The sequence below is a fragment of the Oncorhynchus masou genome, unplaced genomic scaffold, assembly GCF_036934945.1.
Source record: "Oncorhynchus masou masou isolate Uvic2021 unplaced genomic scaffold, UVic_Omas_1.1 unplaced_scaffold_487, whole genome shotgun sequence".
Classification (NCBI taxonomy): Eukaryota; Metazoa; Chordata; class Actinopteri; order Salmoniformes; family Salmonidae; genus Oncorhynchus; species Oncorhynchus masou.
The window spans coordinates 261498-280749 of record NW_027011265.1 but is presented as its reverse complement, the minus strand read 5'-3'; the positions used below and the strand labels follow the sequence as shown (position 1 = coordinate 280749).

Here is a 19252-nt window from a genome sequence, read left to right as displayed (position 1 = left end):
CTGACTGGTCCTTGACCTCTGACTGGTCCTTGACCTCTGACTGGTCCTTGATCTCTGACTGGTCCTTGATCTCTGACTGGTCCTTGATATCTGACTGGTCCTTGATCTCTGACTGGTCCTTGATATCTGACTGGTCCTTGACCTCTGACTGGTCCTTGACCTCTGACTGGTCCTTGATGTCTGACTGGTCCTTGACCTCTGACTGGTCCTTGACCTCTGACTGGTCCTTGATGTCTGACTGGTCCTTGATGTCTGACTGGTCCTTGACCTCTGACTGGTCCTTGACCTCTGACTGGTCCTTGACGTCTGACTGGTCCTTGATCTCTGACTGGTCCTTGATCTCTGACTGGTCCTTGATCTCTGTCTGGTCCTTGATCTCTGACTGGTCCTTGATATCTGACTGGTCCTTGACCTCTGACTGGTCCTTGATCTCTGACTGGTCCTTGATGTCTGACTGGTCCTTGACCTCTGACTGGTCCTTGACCTCTGACTGGTCCTTGACCTCTGACTGGTCCTTGATCTCTGACTGGTCCTTGATCTCTGACTGGTCTTACTCTTCAGACCAGTCCTGTATTGATCTCTGACTGGTCCTTGATGTCTGACTGGTCCTTGATATCTGACTGGTCCTTGACCTCTGACTGGTCCTTGACCTCTGACTGGTCCTTGATGTCTGACTGGTCCTTGACCTCTGACTGGTCCTTGACCTCTGACTGGTCCTTGATGTCTGACTGGTCCTTGATGTCTGACTGGTCCTTGACCTCTGACTGGTCCTTGATCTCTGTCTGGTCCTTGATCTCTGTCTGGTCCTTGATCTCTGACTGGTCCTTGACCTCTGACTGGTCCTTGATCTCTGTCTGGTCCTTGATCTCTGTCTGGTCCTTGATCTCTGACTGGTCCTTGACCTCTGACTGGTCCTTGACCTCTGACTGGTCCTTGACCTCTGACTGGTCCTTGATGTCTGACTGGTCCTTGACCTCTGACTGGTCCTTGACCTCTGACTGGTCCTTGACCTCTGACTGGTCCTTGATCTCTGACTGGTCCTTGACGTCTGACTGGTCCTTGACCTCTGACTGGTCCTTGACCTCTGACTGGTCCTTGATCTCTGACTGGTCCTTGACGTCTGACTGGTCCTTGACCTCTGACTGGTCCTGTTAATCACAGACCTCTGACTGGTCCTTGATTCTGACTGGTCCTTGACCTCTGACTGGTCCTTGACCTCTGACTGGTCCTTGACCTCTGACTGGTCCTTGATCTCTGACTGGTCCTTGATGTCTCATCATTAAGAGTCCCTCAGTCAGAGATATTAAACATACTGAAGGTGGGTTTAACCAGGCTTTAATTTGGATTCTGAACAGCCAAATAGCACGGACAGTCTTGAAGTCACAGATTTTGGTTAAAGATTATTAGAGGAATTAATTAGAATGGGTCAAGGCTTTTAATGATTATTATTGTAATGATTTATACATTTGTTTTCTACAGAGAAGAAGAAGATTAGAGAAGAACAACGTAAGTGAACTGTTGTCTTGTTAGAGTTTCACATATAGAGATTATGATTATTACTATAATACTGATGGGTCAACTGTTAATCACAGACCTCATGGTTTATTACTATAATACTGATGGGTCAACTGTTAATCACAGACCTCATGGTTTATTACTATAATACTGATGGGTCAACTGTTAATCACAGACCTCATGGTTTATTACTATAATACTGATGGGTCAACTGTTAATCACAGACCTCATGGTTTATTACTATAATACTGATGGGTCAACTGTTAATCACAGACCTCATGGTTTATTACTATAATACTGATGGGTCAACTGTTAATCACAGACCTCATGGTTTATTACTATAATACTGATGGGTCAACTGTTAATCACAGACCTCATGGTTTATTACTATAATACTGATGGGTCAACTGTTAATCACAGACCTCATGGTTTATTACTATAATACTGATGGGTCAACTGTTAATCACAGACCTCATGGTTTATTACTATAATACTGATGGGTCAACTGTTAATCACAGACCTCATGGTTTATTACTATAATACTGATGGGTCAACTGTTAATCACAGACCTCATGGTTTATTACTATAATACTGATGGGTCAACTGTTAATCACAGACCTCATGGTTTATTACTATAATACTGATGGGTCAACTGTTAATCACAGACCTCATGGTTTATTACTATAATACTGATGGGTCAACTGTTAATCACAGACCTCATGGTTTATTACTATAATACTGATGGGTCAACTGTTAATCACAGACCTCATGGTTTATTACTATAATACTGATGGGTCAACTGTTAATCACAGACCTCATGGTTTATTACTATAATACTGATGGGTCAACTGTTAATCACAGACCTCCTGGTTTATTACTATAATACTGATGGGTCAAATGTTAATCACAGACCTCATGGTTTTGTCTTGTTCTACAGATGTAGAGTTAATAATGTCCTCTTGTTCTACAGTATATAACTCTACATCTAACCTGACTAGTAATGTCCTCTAGATCTAACCTGTCTAGTAATGTCCTCTTGTTCTACAGTATATAACTCTACATCTAACCTGACTAGTAATGTCCTCTACATCTACCCTGACTAGTAATGTCCTCTACATCTAACCTGACTAGTAATGTCCTCTTGTTCTACAGTATATAACTCTACATCTAACCTGACTAGTAATGTCCTCTTGTTCTACAGTATATAACTCTACATCTAACCTGACTAGTAATGTCCTCTACATCTAACCTGACTAGTAATGTCCTCTTGTTCTACAGTATATAACTCTACATCTAACCTGACTAGTAATGTCCTCTACATCTAACCTGACTAGTAATGTCCTCTTGTTCTACAGTATATAACTCTACATCTGTTTTCTTTCCTCTTCTAGGTGATGCCCTGGTTGTGAACATACACTCCTGTTACCTCATTCAGAATGTTACCATGGTGATTCCCATAGCATTTTACTTGATCCGTTCTGAGACGTACTCTAAGATTGCTGCCAGGACCAGAAAGTACCAGATGGAACTGTTGTACGAGGCTCTAGACTTTGGAGGGGTAAAAATGAAATCAGACTTTTACAGGATTCTACTGGATCTGGAACCTGACCTTCTCATCGACCCGGGTAAGAACCTCTCTACCTCTGGTTACATATCACTGGAATATAAACCTTATCTAGTCTATCACCTGGGTAAGAACCTCTCTACCTCTGGTTACATATCACTGGAATATAAACCTTATCTAGTCTATCACCTGGGTAAGAACCTCTCTACCTCTGGTTACATATCACTGGAATATAAACCTTATCTAGTCTATCACCTGGGTAAGAACCTCTCTACCTCTGGTTACATATCACTGGAATATAAACCTTATCTAGTCTATCACCTGGGTAAGAACCTCTCTACCTCTGGTTACATATCACTGGAATATAAACCTTATCTAGTCTATCACCTGGGTAAGAACCTCTCTACCTCTGGTTACATATCACTGGAATATAAACCTTATCTAGTCTATCACCTGGGTAAGAACCTCTCTACCTCTGGTTACATATCACTGGAATATAAACCTTATCTAGTCTATCACCTGGGTAAGAACCTCTCTACCTCTGGTTACATATCACTGGAATATAAACCTTATCTAGTCTATCACCTGGGTAAGAACCTCTCTACCTCTGGTTACATATCACTGGAATATAAACCTTATCTAGTCTATCACCTGGGTAAGAACCTCTCTACCTCTGGTTACATATCACTGGAATATAAACCTTATCTAGTCTATCACCTGGGTAAGAACCTCTCTACCTCTGGTTACATATCACTGGAATATAAACCTTATCTAGTCTATCACCTGGGTAAGAACCTCTCTACCTCTGGTTACATATCACTGGAATATAAACCTTATCTAGTCTATCACCTAGGTAAGAACCTCTCTACCTCTGGTTACATATCACTGGAATATAAACCTTATCTAGTCTATCACCTGGGTAAGAACCTCTCTACCTCTGGTTACATATCACTGGAATATAAACCTTATCTAGTCTATCACCTAGGTAAGAACCTCTCTACCTCTGGTTACATATCACTGGAATATAAACCTTATCTAGTCTATCACCTGGGTAAGAACCTCTCTACTGGCTGTACTGGGTAGTACTGACCAGTCCTCTACTGGCTGTACTGGGTAGACCAGAGGAACCAGGCTCTGAGGGGTGACCAGTCCTCTACTGGCTGTACTGGGTAGACCAGAGGAACCAGGCTCTGAGGGGTGACCAGTCCTCTACTGGCTGTACTGGGTCGACCAGAGGAACCAGGCTCTGAAGGGTGACCAGTCCTCTACTGGCTGTACTGGGTAGACCAGAGGAACCAGGCTCTGAGGGGTGACCAGTCCTCTACTGGCTGTACTGGGTAGACCTGAGGAACCAGGCTCTGAGGGGTGACCAGTCCTCTACTTGCTGTACTGGGTAGACCAGAGGAACCAGGCTCTGAGGGGTGACCAGTCCTCTACTGGCTGTACTGGGTAGACCAGAGGAACCAGGCTCTGAGGGGTGACCAGTCCTCTACTGGCTGTATTGGGTAGAGAGGAACCAGGCTCTGAGGGGTGACCAGTCCTCTACTGGGTAGAGAGGAACCAGGCTCTGAGGGGTGACCAGTCCTCTACATGCTGTACTGGGTAGACCAGAGGAACCCGGCTCTGAGGGGTGACCAGTCCTCTACTGGCTGTACTGGGTAGACCAGAGGAATCAGGCTCTGAGGGGTGACCAGTTCTCTACTGGCTGTACTGGATAGACCAGAGTAACCAGGCTCTGAGGGGTGACCAGTCCTCTACTGGCTGTACTGGGTAGACCAGAGGAACCCGGCTCTGAGGGGTGACCAGTCCTCTACTGGCTGTACTGGGAAGAGAGGAACCAGGCTCTGAGGGGTGACCAGTCCTCTACTGGCTGTACTGGGTAGACCAGAGGAACCCGGCTCTGAGGGGTGACCAGTCCTCTACTGGCTGTACTGGGAAGAGAGGAACCAGGCTCTGAGGGGTGACCAGTCCTCTACTGGCTGTACTGGGTAGACCAGAGGAACCAGGCTCTGAGGGGTGACCAGTCCTCTACTGGCTGTACTGGATAGACCAGAGGAACCCGGCTCTGAGGGATGACCAGTCCTCTACTGGCTGTACTGGGAAGAGAGGAACCAGGCTCTGAGGGGTGACCAGTCCTCTACTGGCTGTACTGGGTAGACCAGAGGAACCCGGCTCTGAAGGGTGACCAGTCCTCTACTGGCTGTACTGTTAGACCAGAGGAACCCGGCTCTGAGGGGTGACCAGTCCTCTACTGGCTGTACTGGGAAGAGAGGAACCAGGCTCTGAGGGGTGACCAGTCCTCTACTGGCTGTACTGGGTAGACCAGAGGAACCCGGCTCTGAGGGGTGACCAGTCCTCTACTGGCTGTACTGGGTAGACCAGAGGAACCCGGCTCTGAGGGGGGACCAGTCCTCTACTGGCTGTACTGGGTAGACCAGAGGAACCCGGCTCTGAGGGGTGACCAGTCCACTACTGGCTGTACTGGGTAGACCAGAGGAACCAGGCTCTGAGGGGGGACCAGTCCTCTACTGGCTGTACTGGGTAGAGAGGAACCAGGCTCTGAGGGGTTACCAGTACTCTACTGGCTGTATACTTTACATATATATATAAACTCAAATCAAATCACATTTTATTGGTCACATACACATGGTTAGCAGATGTTAATGTGGGTGTAGTTAAATGCTTGTGCTTCTAGTTCCGACAATGCAGTAATATCTAACAAGTAATCTAACAATTCCACAATAACTACCTTATACACACAAATGAAGGGATGGAATAAGAACATATACATATAAATATATGGATGAGCGATGGCCGTGCAGCATAGGCAAGATGCAGTAGATGGTATAGAGGTCAGAATATACATATGAGATGAGTAATGAATGGGTATTTTAAACATGATATGATAAAGTAAATGATATGATATGATAAAGTGGCTAGAGATTTGAGTCAGTATGTTGGCAGCAGCCACTTGTGAGGCCATAGTGTTGAGGATCAGCAAAGTGGAGATGTCCCTTCCCTTCACCACCTGGGGGCAGCCTGTCAGAAAATCCAGGGCTTGAGACTAGAGGTTGACCGATTAATCGGAATGTGAATGAATCAAGTTTTCATAACAATCAGATAAATCTGTATTTTTGGACGCCGATTTTATGTTTTATTTAAAAAATATATATTTTATTTTACACCTTTATTTAATCTGTATTTAAATAGGCAAGTCAGTTAAGAACACATTCGTATTTTCAATGACGGCCTAGGAACGGTGGGTTAACTGCCTCGTTGAGGGGCAGAAAGACAGATTTCACATTACAGTTAACTAGTCCAACGCAATAACGACCTGCCTCTCTCTCGTCGCACTCCACAAGGAGAATACCTGTTACGCGAATGCAGTAAACCAAGGTAAGTTGCTAGCTAGCATTATTAAACTTATCTTATAAAAAACAATCAATCATAATCACAAGTTAACTACACATGGTTGATGATATTACTAGATATAATCTGACTGAGCATACAAGTATCTGACTGAGCGGTGGTAGGCAGAAGCAGGCGCGTAAACATTCATTCAAACAGCTCTTTCGTGCGTTTTGCCAGCAGCTCTTCGTTGTGCGTCAAGCATTGTGCTGTTTATGACTTCAAGCCTATCAACTCTCGAGATGAGGCTGGTGTAACTGAAGTGAAATGGCTAGCTAGTTAGCACACGCTAATAGCGTTTCAAACTTCACTCGCTCTGAGCTTTGGGGTGGTTGTTTCCCTTGCTCTGTATGGGTAATGCTGCTTCGATGTGGTGGCTGTTGTCATTGTGTTTCTGGTTCGATCCCAGGGAGGAGCGAGGAGAGGGACGGAAGCTATACTGTTACACTGGCAATACTAAAGTGCCTATAAGAACATCCAATAGTCAAAGGTTAATTAAATACAAATGGTATAGAGGGAAATAGTCCTATAATAACTACAACCTAAAACTTCTTACCTGGGAATATTGAAGACTCATGTTAAAAGGAACCACCAGCTTTCATATGTTCTCATGTTCTGAGCAAGGAACTGAAACGTTAGCTTTCTTACATAGCACATATTGCACTTTTACGTTCTTCTCAACACTTTGTTTTTACATTATTTAAACCAAATTGAACATGATTCATTATTTATTTGAGGCTAAATTGATTTTATTGATGTATTATATTAAGTTAAAATAAGTGTTCATTCAGTATTGTTGTAATTGTCATTATTACAAAAAATATATATTTTTTTTTAAATCAGCCGATTAATCGGTATCTGCTTTTTTGGTCCTCCAATAATCGGTGTTGAAAAATCATAATCGGTCGACCTCTAGTTGTGACCCAGGGTCTCGAGCTTGATGACGAGTTTGGAGAGTATTATGGTGTTAAATGCCGAGCTGTAGTCGATGAACAGCATTCTCACATAGGTATTCCTCTTGTCCAGATGGGTTAGGGCAGTGTGCAGTATGGTTGCAATTGTGTGTCTGTTGACCTATAGGGGCGGTAAGCAAATTGGAGTGGGTCTAGGGTGTCAGGTAGGGTGGAGGGGATATGGTCCTTGACTAGTCTCTCAAAGCACTTTATGATGACTGAGGTGACTGCTATGGGGCGGTAGTCATTTAGCTCTGGTACCTTAGCTTTCTTGGGAACAGGGACAATGGTGGCCCTCTTGAAGTTATACACGGCTGTAATTATAATCTAAGAGAATTCTCTTGGTACATAATGCAGTCGGCATTTGAATGTAAGGAATTCTAGGTCAGGTGAACAGAAGGACTTGAGTTCCTGTATGTTGTTATGATCACACCACGTCTCGTTAATCATAAGGCATACGCCCCCGTCCTTCTTCTTACCAGAGAGATGCTTGTTTCTGTCGGCACGATGCGTGAAGAAACCAGGTGGCTGTACCGACTCCGATATCATGTCTCGAGTGAGCCATGTTTCCATGAAACAGAGAACGTGACAATCTCCGATGTCTCTCTGGAAGGAAACCAATGCTCGGATTTCGTCTATCTTGTTGTCAAGAGACTGGACATTGGCGAGTAGTATGCTAGGGAGTGGTGCGCGATGTGACCTCCATCTCAGCAAAAAAAGAAACGTCCTCTCACTGTCAACTGCGTTTCTTTTCAGCAAACTTAACGTGTGTAAATATTTGTATGAACTTAACAAGATTCAACAACCGAGACATAAACTGAACAAGTTCCACAGACATGTGACTAACAGGAATGGAATAATGTGTCCTGAACAAATGGGGGGGGGGGATCAAAAGTAACAGTCAGTATCAGCTCAGTCAGCTGCATTAAGTACTATTGTGCATCTCCTCCTCATGGACTGCACCAGATTTGCCAGTTCTTGCTGTGAGATGTTACCCCACTCTTCCACCAAGGCACCTGCTAGTTTCCGGACTCTGGGGGGAATGGCCCTCGCCCTCCGATCCAACAGGTCCCAGACGTGCTGACTGGGATTGAGATCCGGGCTCTTCGCTGGCCATGGCAGAGCACTGACATTCCTGTATTGCAGGAAATCACGCACAGAACGAGCAGTATGGCTGGTGGCATTGTCATGCTGGAGGGTCATGTCAGGATGAGCCTGGATGGTCATGTCAGGATGAGCCTGCAGGAAGGGTACCACATGAGAGAGGAGGATGTCTTCCCTGTAAGCATTGAGATTGCCTGCAATGACAACAAGCTCAGTCCGATGATGCTGTGACACACCCTGACGGACCCTCCACCTCCAAATCGATCCCACTAAAGAGTACAGGCCTCGGTGTAACGCTCAGTCCTTCGACGATAAACGCAATCCGACCATCACCCCTGGTGAGACAAAACCGTGACTCGTCAGTGAAGAGCACTTTTTGCCAGTACTGTCTGGTCCAGCGATGGTGGGTTTGTGCCCATAGGCGATGTTGTTGCTGGTGATGTCTGGTGAGGACCTGCCTTAAAACAGGCCTACAAGCCCTCAGTCCAGCCTCTCTCAGCTTATTGCGGACAGTCTGTGCACTGATGGAGGGATTGTGCATTCCTGGTGTAACTCGGGCAGTTGTTGTTACTATCCTGTACCTGTCCCGCAGGTGTGATGTTCGGATGTACCGATCCTGTGCAGGTGTTGTTACACGTGGGTCTGCCACTGTGAGGATGATCAGCTGTCCGTTCTGTCTCCTGTAGCGCTGTCTTAGGCGTCTCACAGTACGGACATTGCAATTTATTCCCCTGGACACATCTGCAGTCCTCATGCCTCCTTGCAGCATGCCTAAGGCACGTTCATGCAGATGAACATGGACCCTTCTTTGGTGTTTTTCAGAGTCAGTATAAAGGCCTCTTGAGTGTCCTACGTTTTCATAACTGTGACCTAAACTACCTACTGTCTGTAAGCTGTTAGTGTCTTAACGACCGTTCCACAGGTGCATGTTCATTAATTGTTAATGGTTCATTGAACAAGCATGGGAAACAGTGTTTAAACCCTTTACAATGAAGATCTGTGAATTATTTGGATTTTTTCAAATTATCGTTGAAAGATCCTGAAAAAGGGACGTTTCAACCTAGTTTAGGTTGGGAATGAAAATGTAGCTGTTAATGGTTAATGTTAGGATGAAACAACCAGTCCCTGTGATTCACATGAAGAAAATAAGTATATAACAACTCTTCTCTACTAGTAATGTCCTCTTGTTCTACAGTATATAACTCTACATCTAACCTGACTAGTAATGTCCTCTTGTTCTACATCTAACCTGACTAACCTGTAATGTCCTCTTGTTCTGACAGTATATAACTCTACATCTAACCTGACTAGTAATGTCCTCTACATCTAACCTGACTAGTAATGTCCTCTTGTTCTACAGTATATAACTCTACATCTAACCTGACTAGTAATGTCCTCTACATCTAACCTGACTAGTAATGTCCTCTACATCTAACCTGACTAGTAATGTCCTCTTGTTCTACAGTATATAACTCTACATCTAACCTGACTAGTAATGTCCTCTACATCTAACCTGACTAGTAATGTCCTCTTGTTCTACAGTCTTGTTCTACAGTATATAACTCTACATCTAACCTGACTAGTAATGTCCTCTACATCTAACCTGACTAGTAATGTCCTCTTGTTCTACAGTATATAACTCTACATCTAACCTGACTAGTAATGTCCTCTACATCTAACCTGACTAGTAATGTCCTCTTGTTCTACAGTATATAACTCTACATCTAACATAACTAGTAATGTCCTCTTGTTCTACAGTATATAACTCTACATCTAACCTGACTAGTAATGTCCTCTACATCTAACCTGACTAGTAATGTCCTCTTGTTCTACAGTATATAACTCTACATCTAACCTGACTAGTAATGTCCTCTTGTTCTACAGTATATAACTCTACATCTAACCTGACTAGTAACGTCCTCTACATCTAACCTGACTAGTAATGTCCTCTACATCTAACCTGACTAGTAATGTCCTCTTGTTCTACAGTATATAACTCTACATCTAACCTGACTAGTAATGTCCTCTTGTTCTACAGTATATAACTCTACATCTAACCTGACTAGTAATGTCCTCTTGTTCTACAGTATATAACTCTACATCTAACCTGACTAGTAATGTCCTCTACATCTAACCTGACTAGTAATGTCCTCTTGTTCTACAGTATATAACTCTACATCTAACCTGACTAGTAATGTCCTCTTGTTCTACAGTATATAACTCTACATCTAACCTGACTAGTAATGTCCTCTACATCTAACCTGACTAGTAATGTCCTCTTGTTCTACAGTATATAACTCTACATCTAACCTGACTAGTAATGTCCTCTTGTTCTACAGTATATAACTCTACATCTAACCTGACTAGTAATGTCCTCTACATCTAACCTGACTAGTAATGTCCTCTACATCTAACCTGACTAGTAATGTCCTCTTGTTCTGTATATAACTCTACATCTAACCTGACTAGTAATGTCCTCTTGTTCTACAGTATATAACTACATCTAACCTGACTAGTAATGTCCTCTACATCTAATCCTGACTAGTAATGTCCTCTTGTTCTACACTATATAACTCTACATCTAACCTGACTAGTAATGTCCTCTACATCTAACCTGACTAGTAATGTCCTCTTGTTCTACAGTATATAACTCTCTACATCTAACCTGACTAGTAATGTCCTCTTGTTCTACAGTATATAACTCTACATCTAACCTGACTAGTAATGTCCTCTACATCTAACCTGACTAGTAATGTCCTCTTGTTCTGACTATATAACTCTACATCTAACCTGACTAGTAATGTCCTCTACATCTAACCTGACTAGTAATGTCCTCTTGTTCTACAGTATATAACTCTACATCTAACCTGACTAGTAATGTCCTCTACATCTAACCTGACTAGTAATGTCCTCTTGTTCTACAGTATATAACTCTACATCTAACCTGACTAGTAATGTCCTCTACATCTAACCTGACTAGTAATGTCCTCTACATCTAACCTGACTAGTAATGTCCTCTTGTTCTACAGTATATAACTCTACATCTAACCTGACTAGTAATGTCCTCTTGTTCTACAGTATATAACTCTACATCTAACCTGACTAGTAATGTCCTCTACATCTAACCTGACTAGTAATGTCCTCTTGTTCTACAGTATATAACTCTACATCTAACCTGACTAGTAATGTCCTCTTGTTCTACAGTATATAACTCTACATCTAACCTGACTAGTAATGTCCTCTACATCTAACCTGACTAGTAATGTCCTCTTGTTCTACATCTAACCTATATAATGTCTCTACATCTAACCTGACTAGTAATGTCCTCTTGTTCTACAGTATATAACTCTACATCTAACCTGACTAGTAATGTCCTCTTGTTCTACAGTATATAACTCACATCTAACATCTAACCTGACTAGTAATGTCCTCTTGTTCTACAGTATATAACTCTACATCTAACCTGACTAGTAATGTCCTCTTGTTCTACAGTATATAACTCTACATCTAACCTGACTAGTAATGTCCTCTTGTTCTACAGTATATAACTCTACATCTAACCTGACTAGTAATGTCCTCTACATCTAACCTGACTAGTAATGTCCTCTTGTTCTACAGTATATAACTCTACATCTAACCTGACTAGTAATGTCCTCTTGTTCTACAGTATATAACTCTACATCTAACCTGACTAGTAATGTCCTCTTGTTCTACAGTATATAACTCTACATCTAACCTGACTAGTAATGTCCTCTACATCTAACCTGACTAGTAATGTCTCTACATCTAACCTGACTAGTAATGTCCTCTTGTTCTACAGTATATAACTCTACATCTAACCTGACTAGTAATGTCCTCTTGTTCTACAGTATATAACTCTACATCTAACCTGACTAGTAATGTGCTCTTGTTCTACAGTATATAACTCTACATCTAACCTGACTAGTAATGTCCTCTACATCTAACCTGACTAGTAATGTCCTCTTGTTCTACACTATATAACTCTACATCTAACCTGACTAGTAATGTCCTCTTGTTCTACAGTATATAACTCTACATCTAACCTGACTAGTAATGTCCTCTAGATCTAACCTGACTAGTAATGTCCTCTACATCTAACCTGACTAGTAATGTTCTTGTTCACTATATAACTCTACATCTAACCTGACTAGTAATGTCCTCTTGTTCTACACTATATAACTCTACATCTAACCTGACTAGTAATGTCCTCTTGTTCTACACTATATAACTCTACATCTAACCTGACTAGTAATGTCCTCTACATCTAACCTGACTAGTAATGTCCTCTTGTTCTACAGTATATAACTCTACATCTAACCTGACTAGTAATGTCCTCTTGTTCTACAGTATATAACTCTACATCTAACCTGACTAGTAATGTCTCTACATCTAACCTGATATAATGTCCTCTTGTTCTACAGTATATAACCTACATCTAACCTGACTAGTAATGTCCTCTTGTTCTACAGTATATAACTCTACATCTAACCTGACTAGTAATGTCCTCTTGTTCTACAGTATATAACTCTACATCTAACCTGACTAGTAATGTCCTCTTGTTCTAACCTATATAACTCTACATCTAACCTGACTAGTAATGTCCTCTACATCTAACCTGACTAGTAATGTCCTCTTGTTCTCTACAGTATATAACTCACATCTAACCTGACTAGTAATGTCCTCTACATCTAACCTGACTAGTAATGTCCTCTACATCTAACCTGACTAGTAATGTCCTCTTGTTCTACAGTATATAACTCTACATCTAACCTGACTAGTAATGTCCTCTTGTTCTACAGTATATAACTCTACATCTAACCTGACTAGTAATGTCCTCTACATCTAACCTGACTAGTAATGTCCTCTTGTTCTACAGTATATAACTCTACATCTAACCTGACTAGTAATGTCCTCTTGTTCTACAGTATATAACTCTACATCTAACCTGACTAGTAATGTCCTCTACATCTAACCTGACTAGTAATGTCCTCTAGTTCTACAGTATATAACTCTACGTCTAACCTGACTAGTAACGTCCTCTTCTAACCTGACTAGTAATGTCTTGTTCTACAGTATATAACTCTACATCTAACCTGACTAGTAATGTCCTCTTGTTCTACAGTATATAACTCTACATCTAACCTGACTAGTAATGTCCTCTTGTTCTACAGTATATAACTCTACATCTAACCTGACTAGTAATGTCCTCTTGTTCTACAGTATATAACTCTACATCTAACCTGACTAGTAATGTCCTCTTGTTCTGCAGTATATAACTCTACATCTAACTACTACCTGACATCTAACCTGTAATGTCCTCTACATCTAACCTGACTAGTAATGTCCTCTTGTTCTACATATAACTCTATCTAACCTCTACATCTAACCTGACTAGTAATGTCCTCTTGTTCTACAGTATATAACTCTACATCTAACCTGACTAGTAATGTCCTCTTGTTCTACAGTATATAACTCTACATCTAACCTGACTAGTAATGTCCTCTACATCTAACCTGACTAGTAATGTCCTCTACATCTAACCTGACTAGTAATGTCCTCTACATCTAACCTGACTAGTAATGTCCTCTTGTTCTACAGTATATAACTCTACATCTAACCTGACTAGTAATGTCCTCTTGTTCTACAGTATATAACTCTACATCTAACCTGACTAGTAATGTCCTCTACATCTAACCTGACTAGTAATGTCCTCTTGTTCTACAGTATATAACTCTACATCTAACCTGACTAGTAACGTCCTCTACATCTAACCTACTATAACTCTACATCTAACCTGACTAGTAATGTCCTCTTGTTCTACAGTATATAACTCTACATCTAACCTGACTAGTAATGTCCTCTTGTTCTACAGTATATAACTCTACATCTAACCTGACTAGTAATGTCCTCTACATCTAACCTGACTAGTAATGTCCTCTTGTTCTACAGTATATAACTCTACATCTAACCTGACTAGTAATGTCCTCTTGTTCTACAGTATATAACTCTACATCTAACCTGACTAGTAATGTCCTCTTGTTCTACAGTATATAACTCTACATCTAACCTGACTAGTAATGTCCTCTTGTTCTACAGTATATAACTCTACATCTAACCTGACTAGTAATGTCCTCTACATCTAACCTGACTAGTAATGTCCTCTACATCTAACCTGACTAGTATATAACCTCTACATCTAACCTGACTAGTAATGTCCTCTACATCTACAGTCTAACCTGACTAGTAATGTCCTCTTGTTCTACAGTATATAACTCTACATCTAACCTGACTAGTAATGTCCTCTTGTTCTACAGTATATAACTCTACATCTAACCTGACTAGTAATGTCCTCTTGTTCTGCACTATATAACTCTACATCTCTTTTCAGGAGCCATATTTGTGGACGTCCATAAGGATCAACTCATTCAGAGGGTTACCAAGGTGATGCCCATCCTTCATGAGCTGTTCTATAAGAAGTCGTACTGTGACACCAGGATTAAACAGATGACCAGCCAGGAACAGATGAGACAGTTGTACCAGGACCTAGAAGTAGCAGAAGACTCAAGAAGTGTGAAATTAGACTTTTACAGGATTCTACTGGATCAGGAACCTGACGTTGTCAACGACTTGGGTAAGAACCTCTCTACCTCTGGTTACATATCACTGGAATATAAACCTTATCTAGTCTATCACCTGGGTAAGAACCTCTCTACCTCTGGTTACATATCACTGGAATATAAACCTTATCTAGTCTATCACCTGGGTAAGAACCTCTCTCCCTCTGGTTACATATCACTGGAATATAAACCTTATCTAGTCTATCACCTGGGTAAGAACCTCTCTACCTCTGGTTACATATCACTGGAATATAAACCTTATCTAGTCTATCACCTGGGTAAGAACCTCTCTACCTCTGGTTACATATCACTGGAATATAAACCTTATCTAGTCTATCACCTGGGTAAGAACCTCTCTACCTCTGGTTACATATCACTGGAATATAAACCTTATCTAGTCTATCACCTGGGTAAGAACCTCTCTACCTCTGGTTACATATCACTGGAATATAAACCTTATCTAGTCTATCACCTGGGTAAGAACCTCTCTACCTCTGGTTACATATCACTGGAATATAAACCTTATCTAGTCTATCACCTGGGTAAGAACCTCTCTACCTCTGGTTACATATCACTGGAATATAAACCTTATCTAGTCTATCACCTGGGTAAGAACCTCTCTACCTCTGGTCACATATCACTGGAATATAAACCTTATCTAGTCTATCACCTGGGTAAGAACCTCTCTACCTCTGGTTACATATCACTGGAATATAAACCTTATCTAGTCTATCACCTGGGTAAGAACCTCTCTACCTCTGGTTACATATCACTGGAATATAAACCTTATCTAGTCTATCACCTGGGTAAGAACCTCTCTACCTCTGGTTACATATCACTGGAATATAAACCTTATCTAGTCTATCACCTGGGTAAGAACCTCTCTACCTCTGGTTACATATCACTGGAATATAAACCTTATCTAGTCTATCACCTGGGTAAGAACCTCTCTACCTCTGGTTACATATCACTGGAATATAAACCTTATCTAGTCTATCACCTGGGTAAGAACCTCTCTACCTCTGGTTACATATCACTGGAATATAAACCTTATCTAGTCTATCACCTGGGTAAGAACCTCTCTACCTCTGGTTACATATCACTGGAATATAAACCAGGCTCTGTGTGGTGACCAGTCCTCTACTGGCTGTACTGGGTAGACCAGAGGAACCAGGCTCTGAGGGGTGACCAGTCCTCTACTGGCTGTACTGGATAGAGAGGAACCAGGCTCTGAGGGGTGACCAGTCCTCTACTGGCTGTACTGGGTAGACCAGAGGAACCAGGCTCTGAGGGGTGACCAGTCCTCTACTGGCTGTACTGGGTAGACCAGAGGAACCAGGCTCTGAGGGGTGACCAGTCCTCTACTGGCTGTACTGGGTAGAGAGGAACCAGGCTCTGAGGGGTGACCAGTCCTCTACTGGCTGTACTGGGTAGACCAGAGGAACCAGGCTCTGAGGGGTGACCAGTCCTCTACTGGCTGTACTGGGTAGACCAGAGGAACCAGGCTCTGAGGGGTGACCAGTCCTCTACTGGCTGTACTGGGTAGACCAGAGGAACCAGGCTCTGAGGGGTGACCAGTCCTCTACTGGCTGTACTGGGTAGACCAGAGGAACCAGGCTCTGAGGGGTGACCAGTCCTCTACTGGCTGTACTGGGTAGACCAGAGGAACCAGGCTCTGAGGGGTGACCAGTCCTCTACTGGCTGTACTGGGTAGACCAGAGGAACCAGGCTCTGAGGGGTGACCAGTCCTCTACTGGCTGTACTGGGTAGACCAGAGGAACCAGGCTCTGAGGGGTGACCAGTCCTCTACTGGCTGTACTGGGTAGACCAGAGGAACCAGGCTCTGAGGGGTGACCAGTCCTCTACTGGCTGTACTGGGTAGACCAGAGGAACCAGGCTCTGAGGGGTGACCAGTCCTCTACTGGCTGTACTGGGTAGACCAGAGGAACCAGGCTCTGAGGGGTGACCAGTCCTCTACTGGCTGTACTGGGTAGACCAGAGGAACCAGGCTCTGAGGGGTGACCAGTCCTCTACTGGCTGTACTGGGTAGACCAGAGGAACCAGGCTCTGAGGGGTGACCAGTCCTCTACTGGCTGTACTGGGTAGACCAGAGGAACCAGGCTCTGAGGGGTGACCAGTCCTCTACTGGCTGTACTGGGTAGACCAGAGGAACCAGGCTCTGAGGGGTGACCAGTCCTCTACTGGCTGTACTGGGTAGACCAGAGGAACCAGGCTCTGAGGGGTGACCAGTCCTCTACTGGCTGTACTGGGTAGACCAGAGGAACCAGGCTCTGAGGGGTGACCAGTCCTCTACTGGCTGTACTGGGTAGACCAGAGGAACCAGGCTCTGAGGGGTGACCAGTCCTCTACTGGCTGTACTGGGTAGAGAGGAACCAGGCTCTGAGGGGTGACCAGTCCTCTACTGGCTGTACTGGGTAGAGAGGAACCAGGCTCTGAGGGGTGACCAGTCCTCTACTGGCTGTACTGGGTAGACCAGAGGAACCAGGCTCTGAGGGGTGACCAGTCCTCTACTGGCTGTACTGGGTAGACCAGAGGAACCAGGCTCTGAGGGGTGACCAGTCCTCTACTGGCTGTACTGGGTAGAGAGGAACCAGGCTCTGAGGGGTGACCAGTCCTCTACTGGCTGTACTGGGTAGACCAGAGGAACCAGGCTCTGAGGGGTGACCAGTCCTCTACTGGCTGTACTGGGTAGACCAGAGGAACCAGGCTCTGAGGGGTGACCAGTCCTCTACTGGCTGTACTGGGTAGAGAGGAACCAGGCTCTGAGGGGTGACCAGTCCTCTACTGGCTGTACTGGGTAGAGAGGAACCAGGCTCTGAGGGGTGACCAGTCCTCTACTGGCTGTACTGGGTAGACCAGAGGAACCAGGCTCTGAGGGGTGACCAGTCCTCTACTGGCTGTACTGGGTAGAGAGGAACCAGGCTCTGAGGGGTGACCAGTCCTCTACTGGCTGTACTGGGTAGAGAGGAACCAGGCTCTGAGGGGTGACCAGTCCTCTACTGGCTGTACTGGGTAGACCAGAGGAACCAGGCTCTGAGGGGTGACCAGTCCTCTACTGGCTGTACTGGGTAGAGAGGAACCAGGCTCTGAGGGGTGACCAGTCCTCTACTGGCTGTACTGGGTAGAGAGGAACCAGGCTCTGAGGGGTGACCAGTCCTCTACTGGCTGTACTGGGTAGACCAGAGGAACCAGGCTCTGAGGGGTGACCAGTCCTCTACTGGCTGTACTGGGTAGACCAGAGGAACCAGGCTCTGAGGGGTGACCAGTCCTCTACTGGCTGTACTGGGTAGAGAGGAACCAGGCTCTGAGGGGTGACCAGTCCTCTACTGGCTGTACTGGGTAGAGAGGAACCAGGCTCTGAGGGGTGACCAGTCCTCTACTGGCTGTACTGGGTAGACCAGAGGAACCAGGCTCTGAGGGGTGACCAGTCCTCTACTGGCTGTACTGGGTAGACCAGAGGAACCAGGCTCTGAGGGGTGACCAGTCCTCTACTGGCTGTACTGGGTAGACCAGAGGAACCAGGCTCTGAGGGGTGACCAGTCCTCTACTGGCTGTACTGGGTAGACCAGAGGAACCAGGCTCTGAGGGGTGACCAGTTCTCTACTGGCTGTACTGGGTAGAGAGGAACCAGGCTCTGAGGGGGGACCAGTCCTCTAGTGGCTGTACTGGGTAGACCAGAGGAACCAGGCTCTGAGGGGTGACCAGTCCTCTACTGGCTGTACTGGGTAGAGAGGAACCAGGCTCTGAGGGGTGACCAGTCCTCTACTGGCTGTACTGGGTAGACCAGAGGAACCAGGCTCTGAGGGGTGACCAGTCCTCTACTGGCTGTACTGGGTAGACCAGAGGAACCAGGCTCTGAGGGGTGACCAGTTCTCTACTGGCTGTACTGGGTAGACCAGAGGAACCAGGCTCTGAGGGGGACCAGTCCTCTACTGGATGTACTGGGTAGACCAGAGGAACCAGGCTCTGAGGGGTGACCAGTCCTCTACTGGCTGTACTGGGTAGACCAGAGGAACCAGGCTCTGAGGGTGACCAGTCCTCTACTGGCT

General features: G+C 44.3%; 1 protein-coding gene across 5 annotated transcripts in view; it reads left to right on the top strand.

Moving 5' to 3' along the window:
- The window catches only part of LOC135535386 (butyrophilin subfamily 3 member A2-like), a 165954-nt gene that overhangs the window by 59342 nt on the left and 87360 nt on the right, over positions 1-19252 (top strand). For all 5 annotated transcript variants that reach the window (XM_064962060.1, XM_064962061.1, XM_064962062.1 and 2 more), the window contains exons 5-6: positions 1480-1506; positions 2907-3140. In XM_064962060.1, coding sequence (XP_064818132.1) covers positions 1480-1506; positions 2907-3140 — 261 coding nt within the window. The remainder of the gene's footprint in view (positions 1-1479; positions 1507-2906; positions 3141-19252) is intronic.